The sequence below is a fragment of the Canis aureus genome, chromosome 26 (genome assembly GCF_053574225.1).
Source record: "Canis aureus isolate CA01 chromosome 26, VMU_Caureus_v.1.0, whole genome shotgun sequence".
Taxonomy (NCBI): Eukaryota; Metazoa; Chordata; class Mammalia; order Carnivora; family Canidae; genus Canis; species Canis aureus.
The window spans coordinates 37,589,514-37,604,463 of record NC_135636.1 but is presented as its reverse complement, the minus strand read 5'-3'; the positions used below and the strand labels follow the sequence as shown (position 1 = coordinate 37,604,463).

The following is a 14,950-nucleotide window of genomic DNA, read 5'->3' as shown; positions in this document are numbered from 1 at the left end:
CTGGAGCTTGGCCTGGACACAGCTCTGTCCTCCACAAGCTCCCTCTTTATTGATAGCCGGGCCCAGGTGTTTTTATATTACCTTCTGTTCCTTCTTCTTTTTGTAACAGAATATCTTAGATCTAGAATACGTGTGCAGCTCACACAACTATACTTTGTAGTTGTCAACAGTCCTGTTATGGGACATGCTCCCCATTTGCAGAGAGGATATGCAGGCTCAGGGGATTGTAGGAGCGTGCCCAGGACCACACAGTTGCAAGGGGTGAAGCCCACATCCCGCCATGAGGCCACCTTGGGCTTCCTGGCGCTGTCCCTCCCAGGCAATGTTCCCCAGGCCAGGTGGGGCAGGCCTCTGCAGTCTGTGCTGCCAGAGCTTGGGAGGAGAAGAGACAAATGGGCTGGAGGCAGTTAGGGAAAGCTGCCTGGAGGAGGAAGCGTGGCCCAGACTTTGGGATTGAGAACGTATAATGTCGTCCAGAGGGCTAGACCTAAGAAAAGTTTGGAGCACGGGCCAAGTATGGGTTGTTGGGAGACCAGTGAAGGAGGTCTGTGAGGCGGATGGAGGCCCTTGAGTAGATAAATAGATGGGCAGGTGTGAGGAATTCTGAGGAAGGAAGATGTGTGCCAAGGCTGCTTGCTGGAAGCTTGTGGACTCAGCCTGGAAAACACCGACTGGCCGCATCCCGGTCCTGGTCAGCAGATGCACCGAGGCATGTGCCTTCTGGAGGCACCTGTCATATCTCCCCTGGCACCCCCACACCAGAACATTTGGATGGGTGGAGCTCCTGAGCAGGCCCAGGCACCTCTCCCACATCACCCCCAAGGCAGCTCCTGTCCTCGGCCACAAAACAGAATATGCCTAGCTCCCTGAAGGCCCAAGATGACTGGGCTGTTTGGCATCATCTCCTTCCAAGTTGCTTGGCCTTTGGGGATGGGGCCCACAAAACTAATGTCCCCACCACTTGTCACCATCCACAGGTGTTAGATGAGAACCTTCATCTTCTGTCCTTACACTTCTCACTTCTCTCCCAGCACGCGGGCCTCCTGTGGCACCTGGGGCAACAAGCACGTTCCCAACCTCAGGTCCTCTGTGCATGCTGTTCCCTCTGCCTGGAATGTTGTTCCCCATAGATGCCCTGTGGTTAGCTTCCTCGCCTCCTCCTCAGGGCTGCTCAAGTTTTTTCAGTGAGGCCCTCCCTGGCTGTACTGCTGAAAATCGTAGTCCCCTCCCGTTTTATGTGTATCCTTAGACCATTTCACCAACTACCTACTATAGATGGTATGTTTTACTCACTTACCTGGCTCTCCTACTAAACTGTAGGCTCCGTGAGGACAGGGATTTTGTCTGCCTTGTTTGCTGTATCCCCAGTGCTGGTCATAGCATGGAATGAATGTGTTCCAACAGCCGTGGGGGAGATAGGGCACCCTCCTCCTGGGTGGCCAGCTCCCCTGCAGCAGGTCCGAGGTCCTAGATCCAGGCCCTGCCCCTGCCCACTGGGAAAGGTAGTGGCTGCCCATCCTCATCCTCAAAAGCATGGTTTTTTCTCCCCACTCCTCCCCCTCCAGTAGCTTTTGTTTTCTTTCTTTTTAAAAACATGGTACTTGCAATGACCCTTTTCCCAGGGTGGCCAATTTCTGGTGCATTCTGGTGACCATTCTGTGTTCACTCTTCATGGTGGAAACTTCCAGCTAGGTATAGTTCACTGTCACTTGATCACCACTTAGAACAGCCCTGGCAGGTGAATGTGTGCCTTGCTTCTAGAGCCAGCACTCAACAACTAAAATACTTCCAAGTATCTCTCTGTTTTATTCCAAGCCCTGGCCTAGGTGAGTTTTATGAAGTTTAACATATTTGTCCTCACAGTCACCTATGACGGTAAATGTCAGGGTGACTAACCAGAGTCATGCAACAGGTAAGTGTGGGAGTCAGGATTCACAAGTCGCTGTTTCTCCACCACCCGGTACTCTCTGGATTTGTCCATCTGTGTCCTTTCCTCTCTCTCTCTCTTTTAGTTTTATTGTAGAATTGGTGGGAACACTTGGGATCTCCCCTCCTAGCAAATCTCAAGTATATGTTACAGTATTGTTAACTCTGGTCACTGTGCTGAACATTAGATCTCCAGAACTTACCTCGTCTTACTGAGAACTGACACTTTGTGCCTTTTGACCAACATCTCCCATTCCCCCCTTCCCTGTTCAACATGCTCCTGACAACTACTGTTCTACTCTCTGCTTTTATGAGTTGGGCTGTTTTAGATTCCACATGCAAGTGAGATCATGTATTTGTTTTTCTGTGTCTGGCTTATTTCACTTAGCGTAGTGTCATCCAGGTTCATCTATGTTGCACATGCCTGAATTGCCTTTAGGTGGAACGATATTTACTGTGTGTGTGTGTGTGTGTGTGTGTGTAGCACATTTTCTTTATCCATTCATCTGTCGATGGACCTTTAGGTTGTAACCATGTCTTGGCAATTGTAAATAATGCCTCATTGAACATCATGGCGCAGGTATCTCTTTGAGATGCTGACTTCGTTTCCTTTGGATAAAGGTCTGGAAATAGGATGGCTGGACCCTCAGGTAACTTTTTAAAAGTTTTCTTGAGCCACCACCACTGTCATCTAGAGTGGCTGCACACATTTGCATTCCCGCCAACAGCGCACGAGGGGCCCCCTTTCTCTGCATCCTCGCCCACACTTGTTGATAGCAGCTACCCTGACAGGTGTGAGGTGATCTGTCCCTGTGGTTCCGATTTTGCATTTCCCTGATGAGTAGTGATGTTGAGCATCTTTACATAAAACTGTTAGCCGTTTGCATGCCTTTTGAGAAATGCTGATTCCGGTCCTTTGCCCATTTGAAAAATTAGATTATTTGGTATTTTTGCTATTGAGCGGGAGAAGTTCCTCGTAGCTTTGATGTTAGCCCCTCATCAGGTAGGATTTGAAGATATTTTCTCCCCACTCAGTAGGTTGCCTTTTCACCCTATTGAAGGTCCCCCTTGTCATGTTTTTGTGTTTGATGCAATCCCACTTATCTTTTTGTGTGTGTGTTGCCTGTGTGTGTTCTTTGATTTCTCTCCCCTGCTGACCTACACCCATCACTCAACAAACATCTGAGTGGCCGCTGCATCCTAGGCTCTGTCCTGGGCTGAGGGGTCCTAGCCATGACCAGACCATGACAGGACCCTTGTCTCACAGAAACTACATTCTAGTAGGGGGGATACAAAATAACTGACAAGCCATGCGGTAAGAACGTCAAGTCGAGATAAGCTCCCTGGCAGTGAAGCCTCAGGGAACAGGTAGGCCATGGCAGAGGAGTCCTTTCAAGGCAAGGTGGTCCGAAGGGCTCTCTGAGGAGGCCAGGTGGAGCTGGACCTAAATGGAGAGAAGGAGCCTAGGATGACCCAGAGGGGAAGAGCCATGCAGGCTGGAGCTGCAAACACAAAGGCCCTGACATGGGAAGGAGCTTGGATTGTTCCTTGGACAGAAAGAAGGCTCTGGTGGCCTCATGGAATGAGTCAGAAGGAAGGTTAGGGGAGAGTGACAGGGGCCACGGAACTGAGATGTCATTCTGTGAGGTAGGAAGCCACTAGGGTTCAGAGCGCAGGAGCACTGTGGTTTGATTCACATTTTAAAAAGACTGCTGTACTGCTGTGTGGAAAACAGAGTTGTAGGGGCAAGCATGGCACCCGGGAGGTCCGTGTAGGCGGCGGTTAGAGTGGAGGGGGCAAGAATTGGCATGTAGTTTGGAGGTAGAGCTGACAGGACCTGCCATGTTTCTAGGATCTTCTCCAGCAGATACCTGGAACTTGGGGCTGGGGGGCCAGAAGTGGGTTTGATCTGCCAAGGGTTGGGGCAGCCTTGTTGCTCCCAGAGCTCCCAAGGGACTCGGGGAGGCTTGTCCCCAACCCATCTTCCCTTCCCAGGGGCTCCCGGGAGGCCATCAAAAGGATCGCCTACGAGTTCGTCGAGACGAAGGCCAAGGAGGGCGTGGTGTACGTGGAGGTGCGCTACAGCCCACACCTGCTGGCCAACTGTAAAGTGGAGCCGATCCCCTGGAACCAGCCTGAGTGAGTGCTGCCTGGAGGGGGCCGTTCCAGGGCTGTGGTGGGGTGGCCTGACCCGAGACCCCATGGGCGGACTTTTGGGAGCCTCTGACCAAATCTTGCTCCCTGGTCCTGACTGTGGCCTCAGACAGATGGGTTTAATTCTGTCATAAGAGACCTGGTTCTCAGCCTTCAGCTGGGCTTTTTTTTTTTTTTTTTTAGTTTTTTTTACCTTTGGAAAACGTGTGTGGCAATGTCTTACCTGCCCCCCTTGTCCGGACACGAGCCCACAGTCTAGGGGTCCCCTTGTCCGGGGACTTCTATGTGTCCCGTTCTAACCCTGTAGCTGAGGGGAGGGCAGCCCATTCCCACCCTCTGCCTGGACCGCAGAGATCTCGCAGTGGTATCACTCGGCCCCTGCCCCCTGCCCCCTGCCCCCTGCCGCTAGGACTCTGGTAGCGGTGGATGAGCCGGAAGCAGGCCAGGCGGGCTTAGCAGTGCCCTCCATCCGAGGGCCAGGGCTGTGTCTGGACTCCCCAGCTGGAAGGGGGCGTGCTGGGACCTGGGACCATGTCTTTTCTCAGAGGCAGTGGGTTGGTAGGGGGTGGAGCTGCTTCTGGAAGCATCTTCTTTCTCTTCCCCTCCCCAAAGCCCATGTCCCAGGCCCAGGGCTGTCCTTCAGCCCTTCCTTTATCCCTGGCCCATCCCTACTCCTCTCCCTACACAGAGGGGACCTCACCCCGGATGAGGTGGTGGCCCTGGTGAGCCAGAGCCTGCAGGAGGGAGAACGGGACTTCAAGGTGAAAGTGAGGTCCATCCTGTGCTGCCTGCGCCACCAGCCCAGTGAGTACACCCTCAGCCCTGCCCCAGGCTGCCCTCTGACACTGGCCCCCGCCTCCTGGTCTGGCACCGGAGCCACATCTGGTCTCCCCATGCCCCCAACCCCATGGTCTTTGTGGAGCCCACCAGCAGGCTTGGGGCTTCCGGAAGTCTTTGGATCTTCCCCTGGGCAAGCTCAGAACTCCTGGCGACAGAGAGACCCTTCTACCCGAGGAGACCAGGCCTGCAGCCCTGTGACCTGCATGCAGGAAGCATAAAAACAAAGGAAACTGAACAGTAGAAAACCCCCCATCTAAGCCACGTTCTGATGAGCCCGTCTTCCCTTGAGACCCTGTGGGCCAGGCCTCCTCCTGTCTCGGCCACGGGCCTGTAAGTAGCCTGATATCCGGGGCTTCTAAGGAGCCTCGCCTGTGGCTGACACTGATCAGATGTCGAGAGCCCCAGCTTCCAAGGTGTGACTGGACAAGGCCCCTCACCTCTTCAGACCCCAGATACACGTCGCAGGCAGTGATGGTACCCATTCCCTGCTCTAGGGAGCAGTGCGAGCCACAGGGTTCACGCCACCTAGGGGCCTACCTGGGTGACTTGGTGTCTCTCCTCGGATCCTGGCCGCAGCCTGTGTGAGGCGGGCCTGCCATTGCTGGGTGGGGGAGCTGAGGCTGAGGGAGGTGCGGCCTCTGGTTCCAAAGCCTATGACTGTCCGTTCTTAAACACTTCGTGATGACTTGATTGGTTAAGAGGACAGAGTACATTAGCAATACGTTCAGTAACTGTAGCGTGAGTTCTATTGGGGGCTTAAATGTGAAACGGCAGGGGGCCTCTGTCTCCTCCCTGCCAAGTGGGGTTATGCCCCGCTTGAGGGCTGCTGTGGGATCAAGTGAGGAAACTCTGAGGCCCCGGTGGAACAGTTTGCTGAAGGCCATGTGCTTAGGCCATGGCCATTAGGATGTGAAGACATCCGGCCTTGCACTGGCCTCAGGGTCAGGGGACTGTGAGCAGGGGAGGTTGGGGGGCTTCTCTCCTTGGAGCTGCCAACAGAGGCCGGTGGGCGTCTTGCCCACAGACTGGTCCCTGGAGGTGGTGGAGCTGTGTCAGAAGTACCAGCAGACTGTGGTGGCCATCGACCTGGCAGGAGACGAGACCATTAAAGGGAGCAGTCTCTTCCCGGGACACGTGAAGGCCTATGAGGTAGGTCCGGTGTGGAGGAGGCAGGAGGGGCTGCCCCTGCGTGAGCCACAGGAGCGCCTTTCCACCCTGGAGGGAGAGCCCCGGGGAGAGGGAGGCCACCTCCATTCTCAAGTGCACCTTAGTTGGGTCCTGGCGGTGCTGAAAATTGGAGATTTGGTATACACAGGAGATCCCACTTGGTGTTGGGAGTTCTGAGCCGGTTTCTGCCTGTAACTTGCTGTGTGACCTTGGGGAGACTATCCCTTCTCTGGGCTTCTCTTTCATCTATTGGGATGATGGAATCGGAAAAGACATCTCAAAGCTTCACAATGTGCTTCCTGTGGCCAAAGCACAGGCTTTAGAATGGGGCTCTGGAGTCTCAGAGCTTGACTCCCCTCTTCCCAGCTGTTTGTCTTCTTACTTTCCTGGGCCTGTTTCTCCTCTTGTGAAATGGGTATTAGAATATTTGTGGATATTAGGTAACACATACAAGCCCTTTCATATGATGACTGACCCATAAAACTAATAAATGGTAGCTACCACTTGAATTAGGATGACACAAACAAAAACCTCAACTTCCCCATCTTGAAGCAGGCCAGCTGACTGGGCATGGTTCAAGCCTGCCAAAGTTTAGACCCAAAGTGTGGTAAAGGCCGGGCCTGTTGGGGGGGCCCCCCAGGCCGCCTGTGACCAGCTCTTGCCCTTCCAGGAGGCTGTGAGGAGAGGCATCCACCGCACTGTGCACGCAGGGGAGGTGGGCTCAGCGGAGGTGGTCAAAGAGGTGAGGTCGCTGGGCTGGCGTGGGGCCCCCTCCCCACTTCGTCCCCACCTCATACTGGGCTCTACTCCACTTCTCTGCAGGCTGTGGACACGCTCAAGACGGAGAGGCTGGGCCATGGCTACCACACGCTGGAGGACGAGGCCCTTTATGCCAGGCTGCGGCAGGAAAACATGCACTTCGAGGTGAGTGGTCAGGGAGCAGGAGGAAGAGGGTGGAGAGCCCAGAGGGCCCCGGGAGCTGAAGAAGCAGGGCCAGCATGGTAGGAATGGGCAGGGGGCATTAGAACAGCCAGATGGTGGAGGTGCCAGGAGGGGGTTCACAGGACTCAGCAGCTGGGAGGCCAGTGTGGCTGCAGCAAGAACGGTGTCAGAGTAGGTGGCTCCGGCCTGGGGCACAGAGGGGCAGGGGTCCCCGTGCCAGCCACCCACCTGCTCTTCCAGATCTGCCCCTGGTCCAGCTACCTCACAGGCGCCTGGAAGTCGGACACGGAGCACGCGGTGGTTCGGTGAGGCCTGGTCCCTGGGGCCTGTTCAGTTCTGTACCAGCAAAGCCAAGGGCGGGAGGGAAGTACAGGGACTGGCACTGGCCTGGGCGGGGCCTCTTGCTAGGAAATCTCTTCAAGTCCTTGGGAAGCAGGTGCTGCTGTCCTCCACTTACAAACAAGGAGGCCAAAGCTTGATATGCTGTGACGTGAGGTAGCCCAGCTCCTAAATGGCAGGACTGGGGGCCCTCTCGTGCACTCTTTGGTCAGAAGGGGGGCTTCCATGCTTCTAGATTCCGTCTCCTGGGCATCTGGAAGAGGAGTCTCTCTAGTTCATGTGGTCCCTTCTCCTGGCACCTCTGGGTGTTCCACTCTGCTCCTGATCCACCATCAAACTAGAGGCCTTGGTCCTCCTTCCAGCTGTTTTGTGACTGAGCCCTGGGAGTGGCCTCAGCCTCAGGAGGGCAAAGCCACCCTTCCCTGGCACAGGATAAGGAACAAGGGCTCTGATGTTGTAATTACGGGGTTCCTGAGGTCGGCTTCGGGAGGGGGAGTGTGTAGTACCTGCAGAGCCCGGCATGTGGGGATACAGCCTGTGGCTGGAGAAAGATTCACAAATCAGCTACACAGATATGGTGGTTGGAGAAGTGACAGCCTCAGGAGATGGTGGATGGAGCGAGAGGGCCTAGGAGAGAACCCAGAACAGTGACACTGAAGGGGACGGACAGAAGATACTAGCCTGAGAAATCCAGAGAAAGGGTTTTAAGAATAGCCGACAGTATAAAATCCTGGGACACAAGTCGAGTAAGAGCCACTGCGTTTCGACAGAGGGTAGTGATCTGGGCTTGTACCAGGAGCCCTTTCCATGGGGTGGTGGTTGAAGAGTCCATCCCAGTGGGATTGAGGGTAAAAGGGGAATAGACGACTCTCCCAGGATGTCGGCTGTGAAGGTGAAGGCTAGAGAGGGAGGTAACTGAGGGGGGCTGCTTGTTTGGCCTCCCCAGGCCCCCATTTCACCTGTTCCTCTTCTGCCTTTGCCTGGCTCTGGCCCACTCGGATGGGTTCGAGTCTGAAGATACTAGTTACATGGCATCGTGCAAGTCACCCGAGTTCTGTGAATTTTCTTCCCCTGTACAGCAAGCGGTGGTGTGTGTGTGGGGGGGGGTGCTGCAAGGCTCAAGGCTGCGGTGACTATTCACTGGAGTAAGTGAACACAGGTGGCTCTTCCCTCACCCCCATATCCAGGCTCAAAAATGACCAGGCTAACTACTCACTCAACACGGATGACCCACTCATCTTCAAGTCCACCCTGGAAACGGATTACCAGATGACCAAACAGGGCATGGACTTTACCGAGGAGGAGTTTAAGAGACTGGTGAGTGGCCGTGAGTCCTGGGGGCCTTGACCCGGCCCTGTGTGTAAGGCCTGCAGGCCTTCAACCTCTGGAGATCAGGGGGGAGTTTGCCTCACTGGGCCAAGCCAAGCCAGACCTAGAGTCAGGTGGCTTCTATGGACAAGCTCTCAGACTGGCATGCCGAGCTAGGACCAGGTTTTTCTGGCTTTGCTTGCATGGAGTGCCCACAAAGATTCCTTTAAAAGCTGCAACTCTTTCTCCGGAAAGGTGTGCTCAGCTATAAAATTCTACACACACTTCTCAGGCCATTCATAGATGCCAGGCTGAACCCTTGATTTTAGGAGTTTTGATACCCCAAATCTGTCCCTGCAGGAATCTCTGGCCCCACATATCCCACCCAGTCTCCCAATTTCTCCAACTTCTTCTCCCATCACGGTGTCATGTCTTAAAGTATGTCATCACTTTAAGAACACTGAACCTCATGGTCTCTGCTCTGGCACTTACTGCCATGTGACACCGGACACGTCCTTCCCCACTCTAAGCTTAATCAATTGCTCATGCTCATTGAAGAGGATGGCTCATCACTCGATTGCCAAGGGCTTTCCTCCATGCTCTCCGGTTTCATATTATCTGCCATTCTGGCCCTTCTAGAACATCAATGCGGCAAAGTCTAGTTTCCTCCCAGAAGATGAAAAGAAGCAGCTTCTTGATCTGCTCTATAAAGCCTATGGGATGCCATCTTTGGATGCTGCAGGTATGTTCCTGGCTGAGCTTCTGGGCTGTTGATTTGCCTGGGCTGCAGCCTGGCTTTCTGTGGAATTTCCTACAAGAAGCCCTCCCTTTCTCTCAGACAGCACTAAGGATGTGTGAGGCCTCCCTTGCTGTGTGGCTCTAGCTGATGGTGCCTCACTAGATCCCCTTACCTTCTAATGCCATCTTTAGGCTGGTCTCGGGGGAGACTTTCCAAAGCTCAGTCTCAAAGGTCTTGGCAACCTGGGTCATCTCCATGTCTGTCTAAAGCCAAGGGTGGGGGAGCTGGGCCCAGGTGCTCAGTTCCTCTCCTGCCTTCCTGTGTGATGCTGGCAAAACATTCCCTTGCTCTAACCCTTAGTCTTCCCATCTGCAGAAAGGGGTTCCTCTCTTGCTCTGATGTTCTGGGAATCTTCTACATCCTGGGTATTGGCAGGTGCTAACCTTTGTGTCTCTGACCTGTCAAGCAGGGCAGCATCCCTGAAGACATCATGGCCACCTCTCCAAGCCCCCCCCCTGTGGATGGAGCCTCCTCAATTCTCTGGGGTTGAACGACACTTACCTTTACTCTTTCAAGGAAGACGATGATGCCCATAGTCAACTTCTGCTGCTCTTGAAGCCCTGTGCCTGTTTCTATACACAGGAATACCTCGGCACACCACATCTCTCCTGACTACGGGCCAGAGTCTGGTTGAATCTGAAACCTCCCTCCTATAGTGACGCATGCTGAAAATCTGGTGCTCAATAAAGAAGCCAATGGCTGGTATTGTGCCGCAACTGTGGTTTTGGGCAGAGTGAGAACAGAAGGAGTCTCTGGGCTCCCAGACTTGGGCAGCCTGCTCAGTGGCGGGTCCTGAGATCTGGTGTGGGGGCTGTGACGGGGAGGCTAGAGCTTCTAAGGCCAGGGGCAAAGACGGGACCATAGTCTGCCCTCCCTCCAGAAGAAACAAAGCTTCTCTTGAAAAGTGAATCTGCTTAAATGCTCCCTCTTAGCCCCCTCCCACTGTAGGTTTTAAGGGCTGGGCCTGTCCATGTGGGCAAATTGAGTTGTGGACTGGGGTGAGTGAGAGGGACAGCTGGAAGAAGACTCATCAGGCACCAGGCCAAGAAGAGTGCCAGGCTCTGGAAGACTGACCTCTTCTCAGGTACTTCCTGCACTGAAGCCCAGGGCAGTGACAGATCCCAGCTAACTGCAGACTTGGGAAAACCAGGCCCACCCCTACTTTTGCTGTTTAAAGGAGAAATTGTAAACCAGTCACACAAATCATCAGCATTTATTTCCTGGGTCTTAGGTGTCACTTATCTTGGTAGAAAGGGCAAAGAGTTGGTCAGACAGTTTTGAGCACAAAACCCCTTCCCTAGAAATGGATCTGTGGAGTTCCATGAGAGGACGCAGAGCTGCATAGAAGGTCAGTTTAGCTTATAATGCCTCCCCTGCCCCCCGCCCCCCCCAAAAAAAGCCAGCTCTCTCCCTCTCTGCTGAAAAAAGGTTTAAAGTTTTTAAAAAGTTTAAAAGTGTTTTTTAAAAAAGGGATGTGAAGATCTTGACCCAGAAGGTTGGGCTTGGAGAGGGGGGCAGAGCTGGGCTGTGGCTGTTGCCCAGGCCACCTGTGGAGATGCGTTCTTGAGGGGGCTGCTCACTCAGGTGCCTGCTGAATAAATAACACCCCACAGCTACAGGGCCTCGAAAGTGTACCTGGGCACAGTGAGGAGGAGGTGGGCCAGTGCAGCCTGAGGGTGCAGGTGGAGGGCTTGCCCAGGGCAGGGGCCACGGTGGCCTCTCGGGGTGCCTTTTCACTCTGGCCTGGCCTGCCTGGGACAGGGGCTCAGAGAAGAGACTGCCAGGCCAGTGCCAGGGCTCCCTGTCCCGGTGAGGACAGCAGGTCTCTTTTCCATCCTCCATGGGCAAAGTCCGACTCAAGACGAGGTGGTCCCATCGCTGCTCTCGGGCTGGTTGCTAGCTTCCTTGTCTGGGGTGCCCACTTCTGTCTGTCCTTCTGGAGAGGAGAGAAGAGGAGCATATACACAAACGTAAAGGATAGAAGGCCCAGCCAAAGTGGTAACAGTGGATGAGCCCTGGGGCGCAGAACAGGAGCTGGAGTACAGGTGGTGGTGGCCAAAGGGGCCTTTAGCCTGGCCTCTAACACGTTAACCGTTTACAAAGAAAATGCGTGTGGTGCTACTAAGGTCAATGCAAGGCCAGGATCATGGATGAGGATAGCTACAAGCCTCGGTGAAGGGCTGTTGAGCGTTAGGAGGTTTGTGCGGGTTCTCCAAAAGGAGAGGGCAAATGTGAAGGTTGCTCAGTGGGGAACCAAAGTGTGGCTGAGGCAGGGCCCAGGGCTGTTTCACTTTGCTGTGTCCTTACCAGACTATCCCCACCCTCCCGCTAGGGCCTCTGTCTTGCATCCTCAGACTGAGCCCTACACTGACTGAGGCCGAGGACCCCACCCTGTCCTGAGCTCCAGAGGCTGTGGACTGGCAGGCACTTTACACACAGCCTGGAGTGATTAGGGTCATGACATGGATGAGAAGAGCAGGCTAAGAGAGAAGCAGTGGAGGGAGCCAATGTCTTTTTCACTGACTTTAACTTCGGCCACAAAGCAGCACACTCCAGGGTTTCTAAGGGTCAGATGTCCTCGACACTGCCTCGTTCTGCCCCTGTAGCAGTGCGAGCAGCTAGTAGTGAGTGGTGCAGCCAGAACCGGATACCTGGCGCCTGCCCCCATCACGACTCCCTACCCTGGGGTGGCACCTGTAGCAAAAGCTTGGGCCCAGAGAGGCCTTTTGGCCCTCCAGAAGCCTGACAAACTAGTCTGCACTTTGGGCAAATTTCCCAACTTGTGATGTTCTATTTGACCCTGAGCTTCTTGTTCTGGCAAGCTGGAACATTCTTGTTAGATTCCCTGGTAATTTCTGCTCTGCCATTTCTTTGCTGAGGGACCCCAGGCAATTTGTTTCATCTCTCTGAGCGTTTGATTCCTGACCTATAAAATGAGGATGGTGAAACCTCCGCCCACATGTGATGGGGGTATAGGGCCTGCAGGTGGTCATCTGGCACGTAGAAGGTCTTCACCAATGGTAACACTTCCTCTGTGCCAGTCCCAGCTCTCTCTCAGTAGAGTAAAGTGTTTTGTTTTTTAGAGAGCACAAGAGTGAGTGGGGAAGGAGGTGGAGAGGGAGAACTTTAAGCGGCTCCACACCCAGCGTGGAAACCAATGCAGGGCTAGATCTCATGGCCTTGCGATCATGACCCGAGCCAAAATCAAGAGTCCGATGCTTAACCAACTGAGCCACCCAGGGGCTGTGGAGGAGAAGGTTCTTGAGCACTTTTGTCACCAACCAGTACCCTTGGGACTCCCTTGAGCTAGTTTCAGTTTCAGGGCACACCTTAAAATGTTTCATGGTTATGTACTGCTGGGCAGTGTACTCCTTTTATGTCTTATCTGTTGTTTCATTATTAGGCAAAGTAAGGAAACCTTTGCGCTCCCCACATAAGAGATACCAGGGAAGGCAAAGGTTGATGTATGCTCTGCTTAGCGTTAACACACACCAGCAGGCCACAGACTTGGGAGGACTGGGCAGCCAAGCCTTTAGGACAGGCCAAAGCCATGCCTCGCCTTCCATCTGGGAAGGCATCTGTCTTCTGGACTGTGTTAAGCAAACAGATTCTAAGCCGGGCCTCTATAAGCCCATAGGCTCACTCCCTCAGTGAGTCTGGGGTACTGAGCACAGCCCCCAGGCCTGCCTGTGGAAATCACTCGGTGCAGGGCCCAAGGCAGCCTACAACTCTAGCATGAATGCTTCACTTCCTTGCAGTGAACACTGTTCCTTCCCCAGGTCCCGTTTTTAAATGTCTGTCATCCCAGCAGGCAAATGTCCTAGACCCAGAGACTTGAGGGATTCCAAATTAGAGAAAATAGGTATTCAAAAGGCCTGGGTCCATGGAAGAGTGGCTACCACTGCAGAGGTAGAGGGGGACAGAAAAGTTTACCAGAGCTGAGGATAAGGGTGCAGAAGCTCTGAGCAAGGCCTCTGGCTGCACGCCCAGTGTGGAAGTGAGGCAGGCTGGTCAGTGAGTAGCCGTTGACTAGGCAACCTCTCCCACCTGCCAAATGCCATGTACCATGTGCATAAGACAAAGATCCAGGTGAGAGAAGCCCACAGCTTGGAGGAGGGGTGCTATGCTAAATGGGATGATGGAGGTGGCTGGTAGCAGAGGTGCTACCTCCTGCTTGTGGTCAGGGAAGGTTTCTCAGCAGAGAACAGTCTGGTCTCTAAGAATGAGAGAGGTGAGCCAGGCGAGGGGAGGGCAGGAAGAACCAGCCCGAGGAAGCAGTGTGTTAAGGTCCACAGGGGTTGAGAAACACATGTGTTCTCCTCTGGCTGGGTCAGAGGCAGCAGGCTGAGGTAAGCCATGAGGGGTACAGGCCACAGGACAGGGAGGGTTGACATTATCACTGGACAAGGGAAGGGGTATGGGGTGTGCTTCCTTCGGCAGGGTGCTGTTCTGTGTTAACTTACTGGTGATCCTGAGCAAGCCACCCAGCCTCTTGGGCCTGTTGGTCCATCTATAACAGTAGTGGGTTGAGTCCATTTCTCCACAGTGTACTCTATACTTAGTTCTGGCCAATAAGCACCAAGGGCTCTAGATTGGAGACTACATTGGGGGTGGGGTGCAGGATTAGACAGTGGCCCTCCAGGACAGCTCTGTGGGAGACACATGGAATCCTATAGTTGCAGTCTGCTGTGAGAAGTGACACAGATGTCACCCCTGAGGAGCTATGGGGACAGGGAGGAGAGGGCTCTACCCAGTGCAGGAGGGTCAGGGAAGGCTGCCTAGAGCAAAGTCCCAGGGCTGACCAGTGCACTGAGCAGAGGAGGTCCACTAGGACAGGAAGGGAAGGAGAGATGCCCCAGGCACTATGGGGGTTGCTGGCTGCTATTTCCCCCATTTGTTCAGGCAGCCTGTGGCTTCCAAACAGCTGCTCTCCTGGAGCTCACATTCAAACTCATGAAATCTTGTCATTCAATCAGTGTCAGGGCAGGCCCCTCTGAGCACCTAGTAGGAATTCAGCCATAGGACAGGTGGGAAGGTTTCAGCAAAGGAAACCATGACACAGATGGCTCTGGGGAGGGCATGCCTGTGCCTTGACAGACCAATGGTGGGAATGGGGTGAGGGTAGAGAGCCCCCCAGTTAGATCTGAGAGGAGGGCAGGGCTTGGTCACACCGTAGGGTGCTGTGACAACTCCTGCTTCAATATGAGTGTGACAGGGGGCTTGGAGTAGAGGCATGATAGGACAGGATGGATTGAAGAGGCCTGCTGGAAGCTGGCTAGCTGGTGAGGAGTGGTGCAGGGAGGCCAAGTGTGTGGGCCATGAGTGAGCCAGGTCGGGGTCCTGGGTGCTGAGGGTAGAGGGACCTGGGATGTGTCTGGGAAGGGAACTGGCAGTACCTGTGGATGGAAGTGGTGGGGAAGAAAGGGAGGGGCCCAGGATGCCTGGCCAGAGAGTTCTCAGGGCCTGAGACACTGG

The 14,950-nt window shown here is 54.2% G+C and overlaps 2 protein-coding genes across 12 annotated transcripts in view; one reads left to right on the top strand and one right to left on the bottom strand.

The window, feature by feature from the left end:
• ADA (adenosine deaminase) overlaps positions 1-10,191 on the top strand; it is a 31,564-nt gene extending 21,373 nt beyond the window's left edge. For 3 of the 5 annotated variants that reach the window (XM_077873276.1, XM_077873278.1, XM_077873280.1), the window contains 9 exons: positions 3,922-4,065; positions 4,769-4,884; positions 5,945-6,069; positions 6,758-6,829; positions 6,910-7,011; positions 7,270-7,334; positions 8,556-8,685; positions 9,316-9,418; positions 9,882-10,191. In XM_077873276.1, coding sequence (XP_077729402.1) covers positions 3,922-4,065; positions 4,769-4,884; positions 5,945-6,069; positions 6,758-6,829; positions 6,910-7,011; positions 7,270-7,334; positions 8,556-8,685; positions 9,316-9,418; positions 9,882-9,898 — 874 coding nt within the window. In that variant the 3' untranslated portion in view covers positions 9,899-10,191. The remainder of the gene's footprint in view (positions 1-3,921; positions 4,066-4,768; positions 4,885-5,944; positions 6,070-6,757; positions 6,830-6,909; positions 7,012-7,269; positions 7,335-8,555; positions 8,686-9,315; positions 9,419-9,881) is intronic. The other 2 variants (XM_077873277.1, XM_077873279.1) reach the window with 2 other exon arrangements.
• A 478-nt stretch (positions 10,192-10,669) lies between these two features.
• The window catches only part of PKIG (cAMP-dependent protein kinase inhibitor gamma), a 94,940-nt gene continuing 90,659 nt past the window's right edge, over positions 10,670-14,950 (bottom strand). For 6 of the 7 annotated variants that reach the window (XM_077873294.1, XM_077873292.1, XM_077873288.1 and 3 more), the window contains one exon: positions 10,670-11,411. In XM_077873294.1, the coding sequence (XP_077729420.1) occupies positions 11,332-11,411 (80 nt within the window). In that variant the 3' untranslated portion in view covers positions 10,670-11,331. The remainder of the gene's footprint in view (positions 11,412-14,950) is intronic. The other variant, XM_077873295.1, reaches the window with a different exon arrangement.